Genomic DNA, 21,316 nt, shown 5'->3' on the forward strand with positions numbered 1-21,316 from the left:
TCTCGGGCTGGCCCGTTTTCCAGTCTCCCCAGTTTGCACTCACTCACTCAGGTATCCTTCAGGTTCTCTTCCTTCTGGAGTCCGTATTTTCTCCTTCGGCTCTTGCAGATGAGAGCAATGTCCTTCTCAGTTCGATCAATGGGACAGACGAAGTTTACAGAGCTCCCTTCCTCTCCGCCATCTTGGCCAGAAATAAATGTTTTTAATGAATTAAAATGTGTGGTCATGTGTGACTATTACAGAATTCTTGAATAATGTTACTAACTTCCTAGACATGACAAGATTTTCCTGCTTCTTCTCTTCTCTCTATTTGTCCCCTAATCTCCCATCAGCAATCCACAATACAGCCAAAGTGATCTAAAAAAGCAGTAAAACCCTTGGTTTTATGATGCATTGCTTGCAGCCTTGCAATGGTTTTCCATTGCCAATAGAAAAGGTCCAAATTCTTTAAATGCATTAAGAAGCCCTTCCTGATTCTGCTTGCTGCTTGCTTCTCTAGCCTCTGTCCCTCCCCACTCCCCCATCTCACACTCTTTTCTCCAATTGCAACTTCCATCAATACTTCTAAATTATGCTCTCGCTTTTGTACCTGTTCTCTCTACCTAAACCAGTCTTTTCTACCCTTTCCCTGATCTCCTTTCTCCTTTCTTCATCTCTTTTACTGGTCTAACTCCAATCTTCCCTAAGGCCCAAGCCGGATATCATTTTCTCTTGGAAGCATTTCCTGACTCTCCCCTACCACAGCAACTCTCACATTTCATAGCATCATGTATTATGTTTCATTATCATCCATTAAATGATAAATACTGCCATGTTCTTATGCTACATCCCCAACATACCTATAACTAACACTGAGTGCCTGTTATGCTCAGACTCATTTCTAAGCTCTGAGAAAACAGCAAAGAACCAAGCAAACAAAAGGGAACTTATATTCTATAAGGGAATATTGTAGAATATAATGCCTATAATGCCTAAAGGAACTTATATTCTATACACACAACAGATATTTATTAGCAAGAACAGAGTAAAAGGAAACATAACAGTAGAGAACAAAAGGAAAAGAACAAATCAAGAAGAATGTACAACGTGAAATAAGAAAGAGCCAGTAGACAGTTGAGGCAAAATGAAAGAGACTCATAGAAATAGAGGTTGATGCCTTAAAAGAGACCACCCCACAAATATATAGGCCCTCTTTTATTTAAATCATTGCCATTGGCTTTGATATTTGATGGTAGAAAGCGTTCCTTTCTTCATTCTACCTGCAGCCAAATACACATGGATACTGTCATTCAACATTCCAGAGGCATCTGCTGTCCACAATGAACAAGGCTTTAGAACCCAATTGACATACTTAAGCCTGAGCAAAACAAGCTGGAAGCTTATTTTACAAGCATTGCTTCTCCAAAATGTATTCACTGGGAAAATCTTCTATAAAACAGTGAATATGTTATGCAAGTAAAATTAGACCTTTCAACCTGCTTGGTATGATACATGATTGCACACACTTACTGCTGGTGATTCTGCAAGAAATAAAAGTAATTTAATTTTTTTATTAGACATTTTGTAGAAAAGGTCAAAAAAGCGATTTAGGATCCTTGTCATCCCCTTATACTTAAAAAATTAAAAGACCTTATTTATACCACTTTTTACCACATGATTCAGATCTTTAAGCCACAACAAAATTAAAGTAAAAAAAAATCAATCCAACCAAACTGTGTATAATTTTGCATTAAGAAATGGTGAACGATGCATAGCAAATTATAAAGGCCTGTGCTGGTGAACTCTCTTCTCTCTGAAGATGCCCTGGCCTCTTTGTCTTACTAGTCAAACTCCTACTTTCCTTTTAAACTCTACCTACAACTTACCCCTGTTATGTCATCTTTCCGCTTCTCCCCATAGCCGTCCCGAACAGCTGACCCTCCCGTTTTGCTGTCAAAACAATCTAGTACAGACTTCTGTTACAGCCCTTCCCCTCCGTGCTGCCATTATTTGTTTATATCCGGGTCTCACCTTGTAAAACGGATCTTCCAGAGGGCAAGGAGGATGCCTTTGTTAGTCAAGCACCTAGAGGTGAGATGTGTTTGAAACATTCCAAAACCAAAAACAAAACAAAACGAAAGACTAAAAAGAAAAGAAAAGAAAAAAAAAAAAAAGAATAAGGGAATGAATGAATGAGTAAATGAAAGCCAACAATGACCTTCAGTGCCTTTCTGGGTGAGGCTCTCTATAAACTGAAAATTCAAACTGGGAAATTTTCCTTTCATCTTTTCTTTATCATTAACCAAGTTCATAATGATGACTAAGAAGGAACTAAAAAGCGAAATTTGAATTCCACTTATACAGTATGGTTCTGAGACTCTGCTTTTCATTTTACATCATTTGCCTAATTCATCTCACCCACTCATCCCCTCAGCAAATAATCATTAAGTTCTATTATAATCATAGCACTATGCTAAATACTGTAGATTACAAAGAAGAATAAGAGACCCTCCAAGATTTTTATAACTTTTCTGAGAAAACAGTACATCCTCATTTTAAAGAGCCAGATAGTAGTACGTGGAAGGTATGAAACGCAGACAGTGGGTGTTACAGGCAGGCACAGGAGGAGCAACTCATGTTAGTCATGAGCAAGATGGGAGCTAAAGAAAAAGTTGACAAGACAACATTCCATGCTGGAAAAATGGAATGAACGAAGGGTTGACTGTGTAGATTTCCTCAATTAAAATGCTGAGAATGTAAAAAAAAAAAAAAGCTGCATAAATTGTTACAAACTATAATCAGTTTATTACAAAGTTAAGACTTATTCAGAATACTAGCATTTTAATAATTTTTCAGCCAAATTCTACTTTCTAAGTAGATTTATTTGTACAAACATTTTTTTTTGGTATTTCCAGCTCCAGGTACTTCTAGGCTTTTCTCAATTCTTACCCACCTTTGGGTGTTAGACCCTCAGCCCCATCTTCTCCATAGAGGAATGTTTCCTCAGTCTTTCAGAAGATTTTGCCCTCTCCTCTGTTCAGTGGTCGGTCCAGACAGACTGCCTCTAAAGAGGTCATCTCGTCATCTTGTCTCCCCGACTTGGCTTGCCTTCAGAGCTAGCCTTTCTGAGGCCAAAGCGCCACTCTGATCTGATGTATCACAACAGTTCATGCGACAGCTGCAAGAGAGGACCTGCTTCTCAGACACGTTCAGTCAGAACACTGTGGGTCTGTCAGGAAGCGTCTGATTTAGTATATAAAGTGCCTGTAGGCATAATAATGATGCGGGAAACAATGGAGCTCAGCAGTAACCCTTTTTGTCTGCGTTTCCTTATACAGAAGTGGAGGTTGTTCCTTCTAACTAGAGTATTAGTGTATTAACACTAACTAGAGTGTTAGCATATTAACAAATCATAAAACATTAAACCTTCACAGAAGCTGCAAGATCACACAGCTCAACCACCTCAGTTTACAGAGAATCTATAACTTATCCAAGATCACACAACGAGTTAGTGAAAAAAAAAAGGGATTAGAAGCCACATATTCGGCTCCACTATCACTGTCTCTCCCTACATTGCACACTCTCCCTCCAAAGTAAGCAGCCTTTTCTTACAAGGATCACCACTGTGTATGTCCTTGAGTCCTACACACTTTCTCCATCTTTTTTGAATATTTGTTTTCAAATAGGGTTAGGAAATAATTCAGTATAAAAATAAATATATTTCATTTTATGTAGTCTCTTACCTAATGACAGGATATGAATTTTTCCCCAAATAAATAGCACCGGATTATGGATGGCATAGTGCTAATTACTCCTTGTCATTAGTATTAATTCTCACAGGGCAACCTGATAAGAAAGTAAAGTATTCACTCTTCAGTTGTATACTACAATTTGAGACCATTCAGATAAAAATGCTTTGTAGATTCTTGTGTTATATACATGAAGAATTTTTATAATATTATATATTAGCATTTAATGTACTGTTTCTCAATATTAATGGCCAAAAATAATATTTTACTCCCCCTTATGATTTATGTGGTACAGTTTTTAGACCTCTTACTTCTGTGTTAATATCCATAGATCTTTGCCATAAAACTACAGATGAGAAGCTTAAAAACTTTGTCAAAATACACTGGGGGAGGGAGCAGAGTGGAAATTAGACTTCTGTACCGGTTGATTGAAAAGAAAAATAAAGAGAGGGGACTGGAAAGAAAAGATGTAAAGTGAGGTACTACTGTCAAGCAAGAATAAGGATAGGATTTTTAATTATTAGTATCCACTATCCCCTTCAGACCTTGCCATACAGCATATTCACAAATCCGTAATGAATGATAGGTTCTTTTAGAAAAAATTACCTATACTCTCACTGGTATTTAAGTTATCTACACTCAGACACAATGGCAATTCTCATTATAAAGTATATGTTTAATTCTAACACATTACAGTAACATTGTGTCCTACTTTATCTGCCTTATAGGATGGCATAGAAAATCTAATTTAACAGATGTCCCCATAACAGTGTTATTCACTTAATGATGTAGCACCTATGTTCTCATCGGAAAAGAGTACTGAGAAATAGGTGGCAATGAATTATTTTCAGGAGCAATTTAGGAAGAAGCAGGTGAAAAGGATTCTAATTCCTGAGGTTTTGAATAGCACGATAAGCACTGTTTTATTATGGGAACAAAAAAGTTAGCATTCACTGAGCTGTTTATGCATTTAGACAATGAATAAAAATGTAGTGTAGTTCCAGGTAGATAATGTGAGAAAAGGAGAATGAGAAAGTCTTTCCTTAGTTAGGAATTTTTTTGAAGAGTAGAAAACAAAGCTGGCAAGTTAGCTATTCATGTTTATTTGAAATCATTTCTCATCTGGTCCTATTCTTTATGAAACATATGGTCTAAGTAAATTTCAAAAGTAGATCATCATTTGTTTCATAATCAGAAGAAGGAGGTCGGGTTGAACTTCGAGTGGAGGGGGACACAATGCCTACAGGAGCCAGGAGGATAATGGAAATGGGGCAGGTGTGTCTGACGAAGGCTTAGTGGGATGGCCAAGTGGAGTGGTGGTACTCTGGAGAGCCCACACCCTGTCTAAAGGCATTTAGAGACAATGGGGGAAAAAACAAAAACAGAACTTGGCCACGGAATATCTAACTGCAGACCCATTTCTGCTCAAGTCCAAACAGTTGGTTATCTCTAGATTCAGTAAAATCCAAGACCCTGAGACCTCAGTAAATATGCACACAAAAGTCCTTGGCACAGGGAGTGAAAGCCTGGCACAAAAAACAACTGTAAGGAAATCTTTGTCTTCCATAGAGTATAAAAATGATTGTTTCATGTTTATGGCCTAAAACAATGCTTTTTACCATAAATTTCTACAGCACTTCTCATTTTATAAAAATTGGTTATTCAGAACCAGTCAGTGACTTAATTTTTAAAATACCATGCCAAAAAAGGTCTTCTGCTTACAGCAAGAGTGTCTCAACCTGGCATCTATAAATCACATGATACTGATGCAAAAGTGTGTGTGTGTGTGTGTGTGTGTGTGTGTGTGTGTGTGTATTTCTATGTGTGCATTTGTGAAGAGAAAAGATTTTTATCTTAACCATTATGTCAAATCCCACAAAGGGAAGAGAAATACTCAGGAAAAGGCAAGAAATCCGGAAAGTATCATGATCAGGAAGATCCAGGTGTAGGCAGAAATCTGGCTACCAACATTTGACCATAGATAACCTTCTTTGATGACAGAATTATACTGTGAAAGAATAAGATGAATGACATGCCTTCACTCTTGGAAGGGCACTGGTCGAGCAATGACGGGAAGGTAGGCATAGAACAGAACTCACTGGACCAAGATAGACAGATTTCCTCAAACTGACCAAGGCAAGTCTGAATTACAAGGACTGGGTAAGAGCTTGTCTACCAACAATTGATGTGTTGCCTCTGGCTCCTGAAAACTATTGTTTGAGAAGCTCACCCTGGAGCCTGGCACAGTAGGCAGTGGACCGGTGACTCCAGATGACAGACTTGGGATGCTGATCTGGGCTGCAGTTGCCATGCAGGTCCAGAAAAAAAGACTTTTAAGTACCTAAATCAAGGAGACAAACATATCCCCAGTGCCTACCATATGTTGGCAGCTAAGAGGTGTTTCATGTGTACTGTCTCATTTAATCCACTTAATAAATGTTATCTAGAAACCAAAATATAAGAAGTTATCTCCTTTGTGCAGATGAATTCATTCCATTATAGTTCTCAGTCTTTCTTCAAAGGACAGATATTATCTCCATATTTAAGAAGAGGATAAAGCTTCACACAGCCCCAGAGTTGCCTCAGATCAGTAAACCTCAGTGAAGGAGGGAAGTACACATCCCTCTGACAGGGGGTGGGGATGCAGTTTTTAAAAACTTACACAATATAATGTAGCTGTACACAATAATACAGTGATTTGTTGATTTGGGAAAACAAACTAGAAAGAAATGTTCAGCGATAGACTCTCTTCTCAAGATCAGTATTTAGGAGGAAGAAGAATATCCCCCAAGTGAAGATTTTCTGTGGAACTAGTGTGTCAGAGATCTTTCTGTGGTTTGCTATGACTTCCTGAGACACCATACTGAATTAAGGCAGAAGACCCCTGGGTGCTGAGTCCTCCACCATTGCGGCCCAAACCAGACCATCTCTGCCACAGGCAATCCCAATGACAAGAAGTTTTTTTTGTAAAATTTTTAATGTTTATTTATTTTTGAGATACAGAAATAGAACATGAACAGGGGAGCAGCAGAGAGAGAGGGAGACACTGAATCAAAAGCAAGCTTCAAGCTCTGAGCTGTTAGCACAGAGCCTGACATGGGGCTCAAACTCACAAGCTGTGAGATTGTGACCTGAGCTGAAGGCAAACACTTAACCGACTGAGCCACCCAGGTGCCCCAGGACATTTTAATCTAAAATTATCTTTTAGTAAACAAATTAATGACCCTTTCATCTGATGTCAGTAAGTATTCATATAATGAGTTTTCCCAATAACCAGTGGTTGCTTATTAAGAGTATTTTAACCCATTAAAAGTAAAAAAAAAAAAAAAAGGGAAAAAAGTTAAAGTCCTGGTTTCATGCCTTTCTAATATGTATTTTCATACTGTTACCTTCTTAAACTAACAGTGATTAAGTTATTTTAATTCTTCCTAACTAATCAGGATGATCACTGTGACCGTTAATTATTGGCCTGGGATGTGATTCAAGAGTGTGCTTATCTCCTCTACTGTCTCTTCAGGCCATCTTGTTTATGTAGACCTTGTACCAACTCATATGTTATGCCCAGATCACAGTATTGTCCCCAAAAACCAGAGACCACCAGGAGACCGAGTCATGCATGCAAAAGCAAAGGGCATTTATTATTACGGGCTTAAATTCACCGGGCTTAAGCTCGGGCTCACAGACTTCACCAACGCAGTGGGTCCGTGCTGAGAGCCCCAAACAAGGGCTGAGCAGGGTTTTTATGGGGTTTGGGAAGGGGGAGTTACAGGAAATTGAGACACAGGTACAGTGATCCAATCATTATCACATAACAGCATTGGCAGAAACTTTAACCATACATATTGCTTAGAATATTTGTTACTTTTGGCAGGACCCAATCACAATATTTAGTGTTTCTTTGAGAATAACCAAATACAGCGTGGGCCAACGACCCCCACGTGGGGTGAGTAACTGGTTAATCTAGTATTAAACAACAGGTCTATCTGTGGTCTCCATCTACAGGCCTGTCCTTAGGAATGTAAAGGGTGTTAGCTGGCCTTTCCTGATTGGGTGTTACAAGGGTGGTCCTTCCTGCCTTGGGCAATGTGTGACTGCCTGAAAGTTTCAGGGAAACTGAAACTTAGGCCTTTAAGGTCAGAGGAGAAACTTAAAGCCTGTCATGGAGTCAGTTTGGTTCAGACCTGCGTCCTTACACATACAGCCAGTCTACTTACAATTCAATTGTAGCCAAGAAACTGTAGGCACATAATTAAAACTCACTGTAATTTATAATTTTATGATAATTAATTCAAATCCCCTCATTCTGCAGATCTGAAATATGAGTCAGAGTTAGACCTGCCCAAAGTCACACAATGGATTGTAGAAGCATTTATTCTCACTTAGAATGTGCAGCCCATAAAGAAAAACAGTTAAAATTGTCATTGGAAGTTTCTTAATCTGTAAGTATAGTATATATGTTTTCTGTAGAGTAATCCTTATAATCATTGCAGTTTGGGGACTACAGAGATAGACTAAGGAAGTAAGAAAAAGAACATCTGCACGCTGATCATTGACTACTTAGACTATTTGCCTTTAAGATAACCATCAAATCCAGTGAATGAGAAATGAGAGAGACTTAAGTGTTCTTGTTTCTCAGTAGAAGTTTTCTATTCAGTTTCAGTATTAAGCCTTTGTAATCTTACTATATTTCAATTGATTGTCTCCTCCACTGACGATTAGAGGATTAGGTTCTAAAACTCAGATGTTAAATACAGTTATAATGCAGTTCCTCTCAGGAGGTATGGGATTTACAGGTATACAAGGTTTCTGGTTGCTTCTTCAGCACTTTTTCTACTATAACACCACTTTAAACACTAAGCTCTGAATATGACTTATAAAGCAGAGAAAAGGTTTGCTAGCAACCTTTTCAGTAGTGATCCAGATCCGGTTTGCTTACTTCTTGTTTCTCCTTTGTTCCCGAAGTGATTAAGCTTGCTGCATAAGGGAGGTACTAGGAAGTAAGAAGTCTTTTGAGTTACATTCAATCATCTTGATTAGCATCATTGGTAACTTTTTTTTCTCATAAACATATGGTAAAGCAATATGTAATGTTCCAATGATTGTGATTTCAAATCTAAAGTACTATTTGTTCATTCCTGAAACCTGAAACAAACATCTGGTGGTTAATGCTTTGAGAAAAAAGTAAGTTAGTACATTACCTCTGTCTATGATTCAAGATGATGGGCAAAAATAAGTAGCTGGGATTAAGCCACAAATGTTTGTTGATACATTCAATTAAAAAAAAAAGGCAGAGGTGGAGAACTAAGCTTCTGTGTGTCCTCTAAAGTAGGAAAGGAGACTGAGTCCATGTTCTATTCTTAAGGACCTCTTCTTTTCAGCTTTATCTTGCACTTAGAGATCAACTATATTCAGTCTGTATCCTGCCACTAGGGGGAAAAAAATCTGAATGCTTCTTTATCTCCATTCCATATATGCTCAGAATTATTGAAGTTTGTGCATACTTTCAGGTTCATGTTACCATGCATTTTTATTAATTAGAATTGTATCTCCTACATTAAAACTTCTGTGATGATATTTCACCTTTCAGATTTATTCTAGCTCACACTTCCCATTTCAATATGACAGTTGGAATAGAATTTGAAATAAAGATTTACGGTTCATTTTGCAGTGTTGCTCATCTTAAATATTTTTGGTTTTTCATAGGGGGCGTGTATCAGTCTGCTCAGGTTGCCAAAGTAAAATACAGGGGACCAAGTAGCTCAAACCACAAAAATTTATTTTTCACAGCTTTGGAGCCTGGGCATCTAAAATCTAAGTGTCAGCATGTTTGGTTTCTCCTAAGGTCTCTCTCCTGGACTTGTAGATGGCCATCTTCTTGCTGTGTCCTCCCATGGCCTTTCTCCTGAGCCTGCACACGTCTGGTATCTCTTCATCTTCTTATAAGGACAGCGGTCATGCTGGAGTAGGACCACCCTTATGACCTCATTTAACTTTGATTATCTCTTAAAAGGCCCTATCACCAAATACAGTCACATTGGGGGTTAGGGCTTCCAAATGTGTATTTTGAGGAAACAAAATTCAGCCCATAACAGATAGCACTGCTATTAATCAAACATTCTATAATATCTTCTCCTTGAGGAAAAAAACGAACTCTTAGGAAAGTGATAAAGCTATCATTTATATGTGATATCAGCTTACGTGAAATATAAACTTATATATGAATCATTTATGTGAGATATCTTTTATAAGTGAATGGACCTAGGGGTGCCTAGGTGGCTCAGTTGGTTGGGTGTCTGACTTTGGCACAGGTCACGATCTTACAGTTTGTGAGTTCGAGCCCCATGTCAGGCTCTGTGCTGACAGCTCAGGGCCTGGAGCCTGCTTTGGATTCTGTGTCTCCCTCTCTCTCTGACTATCCCTGGCTCATACTCTGCCTTTCTTTTACAAAAATAAATAAACATCAAAAATAAAAAGTGAATGCACCTAAAATAACTCTTAACTACATTTTTTTTTGGCCTGTCTTAATAGAACTCACAACGATTTACCAAAGGAGCAGGTCCAGCAGACTTCTGTGTATTGTTTGCCAGAAAGACAGAAAGATCCAGAGTGAGAAATGTCAAATGAGGCTGCTGCTCTTGCATCTGTTCTGAAGTCAGCCCTACAGATTCCGTTTTCATTCTCCGGAAGTGTTGCTTCCGTATTTGAAACAAGCCTGAGCCTGACTTAAGTGTCTTTGAAATGCAGAGCCACGAGAGCAATGTGCTTTAGCCACAAACGTGCCATAAAACAAAGGCTTCTGTAGTGCTGGTGCGCAAATCCCAGTGGGAGTGTCCTTGTCCCTCATGAAGTATAGACCGCACTGGTGTTTCCTTCAGAACACGACTTTATGTGTTGGATCATTTACAGTATTTCCCTTTCTGAATTATTTTTAATGTTCTAGGATAGGGTTGCTTGGTCGAGTAAATAAATATATAGGATAACCAGTTAAATTTGAATTCCAGATAAACCATGATTTTTTAAATTATAAATGTCTCATGCAATGCTTGGACATACACACACACACACAAATATATTTCTTTATGGGGACATACTTAGACTTAAAAAATAAAAAAAGAAAAGAAAAAGTATTTGTTATTTACCTGAAATTCAGGTAATTATCTGGCAAATGAATCCTCCTCTTGCAACTCGCTTCTCCCACCCATCACCCTCTTCAACTACTATTACCAACTTTGTAAATTTAATTTCCTCGCCTTAATTTGGCATTACAGAGGAATTACAGAGAATGTCAGTAAGCGTGAACACCCCAGGCTTCAGGCTTCTGGCCTCCTTCCATTATACTACTATGATATATAGTTGTAGATGCTCAGTGTTAAAGCACTAAAATTAGTTTGGTCCAACTTTATCCCCAATGCTGAAGTATTTATAGCTTCATATCGATACCCCATAATACTACTATGATCACATTAGTAGACATTATGTAATTAATAATGTCGAGAGGAATCGCTAAATCTCTAAACCCTGGGCTCAGTCTGCTCATCTGTAAAATCAGGGGCTTGAATTCAAGGTATTATCCCCAAGGTTCCTTCAACATTTCCTTGCTACAGGTCTTTAAAATGAGGATTCCGTTAATGTTTTCATTTGCCTTGTGAAACTTAATTATTCCCCTTTCGGATGAATCTCTTTTCAAGTAAGTGCTTAGGTTACCAAAAACATAGTGTTTAGATTACTCGATGAATGGCTTCACCCTTAAAGATGTTAGACCTAACTTCCTCAAGGGACAAAGAATGCACCTACTATTGCCTGCCACCCCCACTCACTCTTACATCAGACACTGAGCGCAGTGGGGGATCAGATGATGTGATCCTGGAAATGCTGCTAATGATGAAACAACTCCGTCGCGGTGCGTCCTGTTACAAATCCATGTTGCCCACCGAAGCCGTCTCCGCGGTCTGGGCGCACCTCGTCCTCTTCCGCCATCTAGTGGCGTCAGAGGCGCCCTCCTTCGCTCAGCTTGCTGTTCTGCGCTGCAAAGATTTCAGATTGTAAATCAAACGGATGCTTATCATCACAGTAAAAAGGGATTTATAGAGTGTTTCAAGAGATAAAACGTAATAAATGTTGATAAAAAAATAAGTATAACACAGTCGACTTTAATACCTGAAAAATATAGATTAAATTCATGCAATTTCATGCAATTTCATCTCTTTAAGATGTTAAAATGTTAACTTGAACACTGAAGAACAAGAATATGAACTAGCCTAAAGTGTTCTAAAGAAAGATTATCCTTCTCAGGTGCTCTTGTATGATGTTAAAGGATTTCTTAATTTAAAATAAATATAATCATAGATAAAAAGGAAAGAGAAAGTTCTGATAAACATTGAATTACAGAGAATGTCTCAGTTCTGTGTTTAAACGTTTATCTTGAATTAAGTTAGAACATATTATCATTATTATTTATATGTGTAATACAATGTTTAATGAATGTTGAATGATATTTGGTGTTAACGTTCTATAATCCAGAACTTTCTTCAAATGGCATGATAGTAAATATAATTGTGTGAATCTAAAGTGAAAATGAATTTATCTAATGAATGAAATAAAGTATTTCTGAAGTGTGACTTATTTCTCATTAAAGTTGTTTTCACTGAATAATTATTATAGGAAAAATATTTCTGACATTTAACATTATTCTGGTTCTCTTATTTTTATTTAAAATGTCAATGCTATCATGCAGTATTTAGATCTTTCTAACAAAATATGTTTAATTGCACTGCCATTTCATTTTTTAATACACTTGGGAGCCTGCTGAGAAATCTCTAATTTGTTTTCCAGGGTGGGAAAATCCCAATAAGGTGGACAGCCCCAGAAGCTATTGCCTATAGAAAATTCTCCTCGGCAAGTGACGCATGGAGTTATGGCATTGTCATGTGGGAGGTCATGTCCTATGGAGAGAGACCTTATTGGGAAATGTCTAATCAAGATGTAAGTGCCGCAATGGTTAAACTGACATTCTTTAAGTATACACACATTAGCACTGGGGAGGTGATTTGCTTTTGCCCTCACTCAGATTAGCCTTTATCTTCCTGAGAGCTCTTCAGGGTCTGTGGCTGAGCTTGAGAAGCTAAGTAACCTTTCACTCTGAGCCGCTCCGTGTCATAGGGGCCGGCTGATGGGCTTTGTCGTGTGAGTACCTGGTCCACATCTTATATCTGAGACTTCTACACTCATTGCTTTAATGCAGCATGACTATGCTAATGCAAACGTCTTGATCTACAAGTAACAAAAAACAAAGAACAATGTTTACCTTTCCTTTCTTCCTTAGGGCAGTGTAATGTACCACTGTAAAGAGCAAATTAATTTAAACTAGATATCCCTTAGAAGAAAAAGAGAAAATGTGTTCAGGCAAAGTATTATCAATAAGACATTTGATATGGTTCTTTTGAGATATGTGACACCTTAAGCAATTTCTGTTGTTTCTATTTGACCTATAAAGATTACCTGGATGATTAATAATATTATATAATAGGAGAGTGAACACATATTTGATCTCTATGACCTCCAAAGAGATTAAAAACAGTCATCAGAGAATTAAGTACCCTGACAATGCAAATAAGTGTACTGTCAGAACTGAAAATATATGTGAATTTCACACTTTTCCGTCCCAGAATTTGGACTTTGTCCACTCACTAGCCTTCCTCAAAGTATCTAATGGTTTCTGAAACAATGCTAATGGAAAATCACCTCTAATGTGATCCTGAATGTTCAAAGGATTTAAAAAAAAAAAAAAGAGGGATAGAAAATAGCTCTAAACACACTCAGGATAAAACTGTTTTCCCATCTCTTTGTTTTTTTCTAGTCAGTTGCTTGGGCAGTTCCTCCATACATCACACCCCATCACTCCATCCCGACCTCAAGTTGTCCGAGTATTTAAAGGACTCACCCAGCCTCAAAGAAAGTTTTAATCCCAGGAATAGAGAAAACTGGGTTTTGGTTAGCTCCCTGTGGCTATTGTTTCTCCGTGCGACAGAGTGTTAACTTTTGAAGCTGCCCATGGACTCTGTGGAGAATGCCAGCTCTAGAAACCTCCATGGAGCAGGCTCTAGGTCATACACACTGTTCAGTCACTGTCCTCCAAAACACAGCACGAAGAGAGCCCAGGTGACTAGGTCCTGCAGAGCATCTGCCCTTAGGTAGAGAGTGTGCCAGAACAAGCAACCTCTGCCCCGCTCCCAAAACTTAGACTTTGAGATTCAGGCCATTTGCCCAGAGAATAGTATTCTTCTGAGAATTTTGTCCAAAGGACCTCATTGCTCTTCTCTGCCACCAGGCCTTGTGGGGGGCAACTTGCGACCTTCTCCCCAGTTCTTCTTAAAATTAAATATTAGGGACACCTGGGGTGGTTCAGTCAGTTAAGTGTCTGACTTCAGTTTAGGTCATGGTCTTACAGTTCATGAGCTCAGGCCCCACGCTGGGCTCTCTGCTGTCAGCATAGAGCCCACTTTAGATCTTCTGTCCCATCTCTCTCTGCCCCTCCCCTGCTCACTCGCTCTCTCTCTCAAAAGAAATAAATAAACTTTTTAAAAAATTGAATCTCAGAAACAGAAATTTGCCCCCTCTGATCCTCAAAGGAATTCATTTTTTTAAACCTGTTATCCAAGGTAGTGGAAGCCCTGGATTCGTCACCAGAGTTTCTGCTCTACTCTGAGCCCAAAATAATGCTTGCCTGCTTGTCCTACTTTCACATGCCTAAAATAGGCCATTCAAACAAATCTCCAGAATAAAAAAATCCTTTTTCCAATGAATTACAGTCTTCACTGCACAGAAGAGCCCTCGCTTCAAGTACCCTCTTTCATTAGCACCCCATTGAGCCTTTAACCAGCCCCCCTAGCATGCTTCACATAAAAACTGCTGAACTCACAGGGCTACAACCACTACAAATAATATACTCTCACTGGTAAAAAGTTCTTGAGCATTCACAGCTGACATACGTATAGTGGCTTGCACATTATGTACCAATAATATATTCATTTATTTATTTATAAGTGTTTATTGGGTGCCTTTTTTTCTTCTAGGAACTAGAAGTAGAGCAGGGAACAAATGTTATACCTGGAAGGGACCAAAAAGATTATCTAGTCCAACCCAAGTCCAACTTGCTTATGAAACCGAGGCATAGAGAAGCAACGTGATTTCCTTAGAATCCTATAGTAAGTCATTTAACGAGGATCTTAGAAGACATGCTCATAAACTTCTAGAATAAACCATGGGCAAGGAAGAGAGAAGAAGAAGTAACTGTTTCTTTTCTTGGTGGTTTGGTTTACAGTCCATGGAGCTCCCCATGTAGAACCGGTGATGTCTTACCCCCTGGAGCTCACACTCCAGCAGAAGGGAGACACCCTATGAACAAAGTACCTAAGTAAAAGATACAGTATGTAACGTGATAACCACTGCTTTGGGGGGGACATGAAAAGAGGATAAAAACTGCTGGGGCGTTGATGTTGAATACATCATATATATATTCATAAAAGTCATTTCTATATGGCCATAAAGTCATAATTAGTCATTCTTATTAAATATAAGTAATCTTTCGTATATCAGACTAAGATAAACATAAAGAGAAGTGTTCATTATTTTTCCTGCCCCCTGGCTTATCATCTTACTGGCTGGAGTGCACTGTGCCACCAGTTTAGTAACCAAATCTATTAGGTAGACCATAATTTAACCATGAAAGTCACTTAATTTTCAAAGTTCCTCAGCCTTAAATGTAGTAAAAGGACTGGGTTAGATTGTTGTTAATATCCCTTTTAGCAATTAAAAGTTACGATTTTTATAATCTCTGAAGGAATTCTCATACTTGTCTCAGCAAAGGAATGATTCAGATTGTTCTTTTCTGAGGTTGAGGACATTCCTGAATCTCTGTGGAGGTGCCAAGAATGAGCTAGGACTGCCACAGAATAGAGTAGATACAAATTTGAGATACCACACCACAAAACAGATTTTTTAGGGGAACAGCCTCTGAGCTCTGAGAGGAAAATGTCTAAATATGTAATTTCCAACATAGACTACCATGTAAATTGTTCTTAATTGTTGCCTAGAGAGTTTCAAACTCTGTTGTCAGCCCTTCCCTTCCTGGATCTTGCCCAACAGCTTACCCAGCCATTCTGGCCATGCATATTGATGATTTGTGGCCAACATGACCATTTAGCAAATGATTCTGTCTATTAAACCTCATTTGGCCGCAAAGACTATATGTGGAACCAGGAGAAGCTGTTGCAGCCAGTAATAGACTCCCGACGTTAAGGACATTCTCCTTTGTTCATGATTGCCAATGCCACAGCACAAGGCTGAACCTGAATGTTCCCTTCACCCAGAGCTTGGCTGTTTTTTGAAGACCAGGTAGGAACTAAGCTTGCAATTTTCAAAGTCTTTGAGTGGTTACCAAAGAGTATTCAAGCAAAGAATCTAAAAATAGGAGGAGAACAAGAAGTTGTGGGTGGGGGGAAGATTCAACTCTTGAGGTCCTCAAATCAATACAAGACCAGGGGAAAGTGGTAAGAGCTAAAATCTTTTACATATCTTGTGACTATTTTTTGCTGCTGCTGTAAAGTGTTGAAATTCTATTTGGCTTAACATATTGGAAGCTGGCATATCTGTGACAGATCCTATAACCAGGATTTCTGTTTGAAAGCAGAAATAGCTTAATCAAAACTTTCCCTCCTGCTCCTCTCCAAATACTGGTTGGTTATTCCCTATTTGTTCTGTATTTCTCACTTGTTTGGTCAAAGTATAGTCTTATGTTTGCCAAGGTGCATTTTAAATAAGGAAAGTAATATTTTAGACAATAAAAGTCCAACTCTGTTCTGTCTGAATATTTTATATTTAACTACATTTTGATTAGTTTAACTAAGCTAGGGGCTTAGTTAAATATGGAATGTTAACATGTTTTACAATTTTAAATGAGTTTAGGAAATTTCAGATAATTTTTATAAAATAGTCCCTCTATCCTGTAGACTCTGGCATTCTGAGGTTGTAGAATCTGTTTTACTGAATAACATAATGAGTTTCCCAAAGGTCAGTGGTACTGTACATTAGGGAAAGGAAATGAGAAAAAACAGAGTATACAAGATTAGTCTATAAAAGGCTTAACAAACATCACAGCAGGTGCCATCTGCTTAGCTATTCAGCAGTTACTTATTAAACATGTGCCAGTCACTGGGCCAGGTGTGCATGTGGGATGGAGCTGGAGAACTAGAAAACCCAGCCCTACTCTCAAGGAGCCCACTATGTAGATGAGGAAGTAAAGTTCTGACATTTGTAAATCTCAGCCCTGTCCCCGAATAGAATGTACATTCCTCAGTAGTCATCATACCGCCTTCTTCTTTTTTATTAGAAACAACGCTGTGTGAATGGAACATAGGATTTAAACACACACACACACACACACACACACACACACACACACAAAGCATGCATTCTCTATTCTTCAGCATTCTTTTGATATTAAATGACAAAATCTCAACCCAAACTAACTTAATTAAAACACTTTTTTTCATTCATGAGACTAAGAAGGTTTAGTGATGCTGAATACCGGGGACCTGCAGTATTTTTAGTTCTTCCCTAGGTCAGTGGGCCTCATTTTCTCATACTGCAAAGGTTCTCTTTTTGTATTCTTTACACTCCAGGACTCAGCATTCCTCAGCAAAATGAAACCTTCTTCCTCTGTGAAAATTCATACACCAATCCCAGAGAAAACTCTGGTTGGCTCCGTTGGGTCCTGCCCAAACCTGAACCAAACCCATGCCAGGGAAGTTGATGCTGTAATGGTCCATGCTAGCTTTATGTACCAGCCTGTGCCTTTAAGGGTGGGTGGGGCACGGTGATTGGCAGTTTCCAAATAATCAAACGCAATGAGGGAGGAGGTCCCCAGAGGAAAGCAGATGTACCTCCAGAGATAGACTGTTTTGTCCTTTTTCGATATATATAGTTTACAAGAGCAACGTTCTTTATTACAGTATCAAAGGGCATGGAAACAGCATTGTGCATCACTGTGTCCTAATGAGGGAGCTGGTATATCAGCAAGATCATGAGAGCTTTGGAGCTAGGTTTCTCAACCTCAGAACTGTTGACAAATTGACTATTGGGCTGAGTAATTCTTTGTTGTGGGGGCTGCCTTATGCATTGTAGGACGCTTTGCAGTGTCCTCAGCCTCTACTCACCAGATGTCAGTACCAGCTTCCCAGAATGACAACCAAAAATGTCTCCAGTCAGAGATGGTTTCTTCCAGCCAGTGAAGAACCACTGCTTTAGTCTGGAAAGATCAGGGTTCAAATCCCAACTCCACAATTCACTGGCTGTGTTATCGTAGGCAAGTGGTTTAAGCTTTTTGAGATACTGTCTGTAACAGTGTTCTGAATACTCAACTTCAGGATTCAAAAGAATTAGAGATAATGTCTGTAAAACACTGGGAACATAGAAGGTATTTAATTAGTCAAATATAATCATAGCTTATATTTTCTGAGAAAGTATTTTAGATTATTGGCTCATTTAATTTTGAAAATATCTAAAATAAATACTATTACTCCTGTTTCTAGGTAAGAAAACTAAAGCCTTCTAGAAAGTTTAAATAACGTACCCAAGATTACTAGCTAGTTATTGGTAGAACTGAAGTTCAAGCCCTTTGCTTACTCCAAAGTACATGAATTTTTTAATGTTTATTATTTATTTTGAGAGAGAGAGCATGCACACAAGCAGGGTGGGGGACAGAGAGAGAGAGAGAGAGAGAGAAAGAGAGAGAGAGAAAGAGAGAGAATCCCAAGCAGGTTCCATGCTGTCAGGGCAGAGCCCAACACAGGGCTCGATCTAACCATGAGATGGTGAACTGAGCTGAAATCAAGCTGGACACCTAACCAACTGAGCCACTAAGGTGCACCCAAAGTGCAAGCTTTTACCCTCCTAGCTATACTGTAGAAGTCTAATTTTCAAAGTAATCTCTATACCACAGAAGTTCTACATAATGAAATCAAAGCATCTTTAATTATGTATGCCACTCTGACATACGAAAAAGGTTTTTGTTGTTTTCTATTAGCAAAAGAATGCAGATTGACTTGCTGTTGTTTGGAATTATAAATCTTTTCTGTAGTGTTCTGGTCTTGATATTACAAATTTGTGAAATTTACCATTTTATAACATTTCTGAAAAATATATACAGCAGTAGCTTAAAATCAATTTCTGATGATGGACAAATTTAACCTACTACCAGAAATGTGTCACAGGTACATCGAAGGTTTATAGCTCCTTACTGTTTCCTAGCTTTTTGTTTTGTTTCACTTTTAAGGTACTGCTGGGTAATGTTTTATGTTATTTTCATTCAAGTTCAAAATAATTGGTGTTTATTATACAGTGGGAGTACAATGTAATGCTCGCAGCTATGCAGGTTCCAAAGATGACACCGAGGGCATTGCAGTTCTCCCAACGCTTACACTGTGTAATGTGCTTACCAGAAGAAAATGGAAAGAAAACATGAACAGCAGGAAACATTAAATAACCAAATCCCCACAGAGCTAATATGCGGAGGAAAGAACTAACACCACATAAATGAGAGGCGACTTGGCTCAGACTAATGATCTGAACACAAGACCGGAGTCTTGGGTTTGGTTTGGTTTTTATTTTCCTTGACATAACGCTGGAGAGAGAGACAGAGACAGAGAGAGAGACAGAAAAAGAGAGAGAGAGAGAGAGAGAGAGAAAGTCTCCTTGAAAAGATTTGACCCCAAATGTCTCCTGGGTATAGTATCTTTTAGGCATATGCTTCTAAGCGAGTTCAGTTTCCCAAAAGGAGGAAAACCAGTATCAGGGATCATCTCATTTGAAGCTTACAAGGAAACATAATGCTGTCTCAGTGTTTCTGTGGGGTTTTATTCCCTTCAGTTTTCAAAAAGTCTTTATGTAATAATGAGTTTTCCTTTCCATTGTTTTCCAAAGATTACCTGAAGAAACAAAATTGGAGTTTATCTTCAGGGTTTTCTTTTTATAGACAATGTAGTTGAAAAGAACATTTTGACCTTACCTGACTTGATACCTTTTTTCAAAATTTATGAAGGAAGAAAATAACCTTTCACCATATTTCTTGTTTGTCCTCATAATTCTGTAACCTTTTCAATTATAGGTCAGTGCTTCAGCCAAGAATGGTGGATGTGCAGGATCCACTTACCTAAAATGCCATATGATTTTATGACTTGGAGCATCCAGTCCCTTCCAATTTTTCTCTCTGATTAGATTTTCCAAACTCTTCTTTATTTTGTGATGGTTCTTGTTTAATAATCTGTGTAAGATATAGGAAATTGCTAAAGGTCCATTTCCATTATTTCAACTTTTCCATATTACTGAGGGAATTTTTGCATTTCTTTGAATATGTACTCCACCAAGGCAATTGTCAAAATGGCCTTCCTTTTCTCAAATTTTCAATAATTCCTACTATTGGTACATAGGCAATAGCAACCTTTTAATTAAAGTCATACTAATTACACCAGCATGATGCATGTCTGTTTACAGAGACAAGAGTAATAGGGGACATTATGAAAGGCAGTCAATCACCATTGTAAATAATTCAAATGGTAAAGTTTCAAGTAGAGGAAACCAATAACCAATATACTACTACCACGATATAATTTTCAAGGGAAACTTTTTGTTAACTAAACAACCACAAAGCTGAAAAATGTATATATGCCAGTAATGTTTTCATAAAAAAAAGTATACCTTCAATATACCTATATGTTGAAATATATTTACAATCTTTAGCTCTTAAAGTTTGTATTCCATATTTTGCTCTCTTTGGAACATTTACAAAGAGGACATTTTAAAATCTCCCTTTTCTTTGTATTCATAAACTATCTTTCCATAGCTTCTTAGTCTTAGTTTATCAGGACAGACTCTGGCCCTGTCTAGATTTTTGTCTTCCTGCATTTGGAACTCTGTGGGAAACAGACCTTTCAATGAAGGCCAAATCTAGACATAGGGGTTACAGAAACTTAAGATGTAGAGATGGTACCAAAGGTCCTGTGGATTAAGACTGCAATTTCAGTGACTCTAGAAACAGCTTATTGAGCTGAAAGGTACTCTTGCAAGTACTAAATCCAGTTCTCTTTTCTTCCTTAATGAGGAGACAGAGACTCACCCAACTACGCAGTTTGTTAGTGACAGTTTAGAACTTTGATGCAGTTCAGGTGACATCTCCGCGAATGCTCTTTCCATGACTTACAAACTGAAGCAGTGTTACACATAAAGAGTTAGTTATCTGTCTTAACAAGCATGACTTCCAACTGTTAGGGGTAAAAGCTTTTCTAGATGACAAGTCTTACCATCTACAGTCTTTCACCTTGGAGAGTCCTACAGTTTATACTGTTCTCCGTTTTGTCTACTCATGCAGCAGTCTGAAAGGTGGTAACCTGCTGAGGACAGACACTCCACATTTTATATATATGTCCTTGACATTCCATGGTGAGTTCCAAAAAGTGAGATTTGAGAACTGCCTCAAGTGTAGACTTTTAAGAAGCTTTTTGTCTTAATAAAGGAAATCTTAGGTTTCCACACTG

The 21,316-nt window shown here is 38.2% G+C and overlaps 1 protein-coding gene across 2 annotated transcripts in view; it reads left to right on the plus strand.

Annotated features, from left to right (window-relative positions):
* EPHA6 (EPH receptor A6) overlaps nucleotides 1–21,316 on the plus strand; it is an 852,931-nt gene that overhangs the window by 809,241 nt on the left and 22,374 nt on the right. For both annotated transcript variants that reach the window (XM_029939169.1, XM_029939170.1), the window contains one exon: nucleotides 12,561–12,710. In XM_029939169.1, the coding sequence (XP_029795029.1) occupies nucleotides 12,561–12,710 (150 nt within the window). The remainder of the gene's footprint in view (nucleotides 1–12,560; nucleotides 12,711–21,316) is intronic.

The sequence above is a fragment of the Suricata suricatta genome, chromosome 5, assembly GCF_006229205.1.
Source record: "Suricata suricatta isolate VVHF042 chromosome 5, meerkat_22Aug2017_6uvM2_HiC, whole genome shotgun sequence".
Lineage (NCBI taxonomy): Eukaryota > Metazoa > Chordata > Mammalia > Carnivora > Herpestidae > Suricata > Suricata suricatta.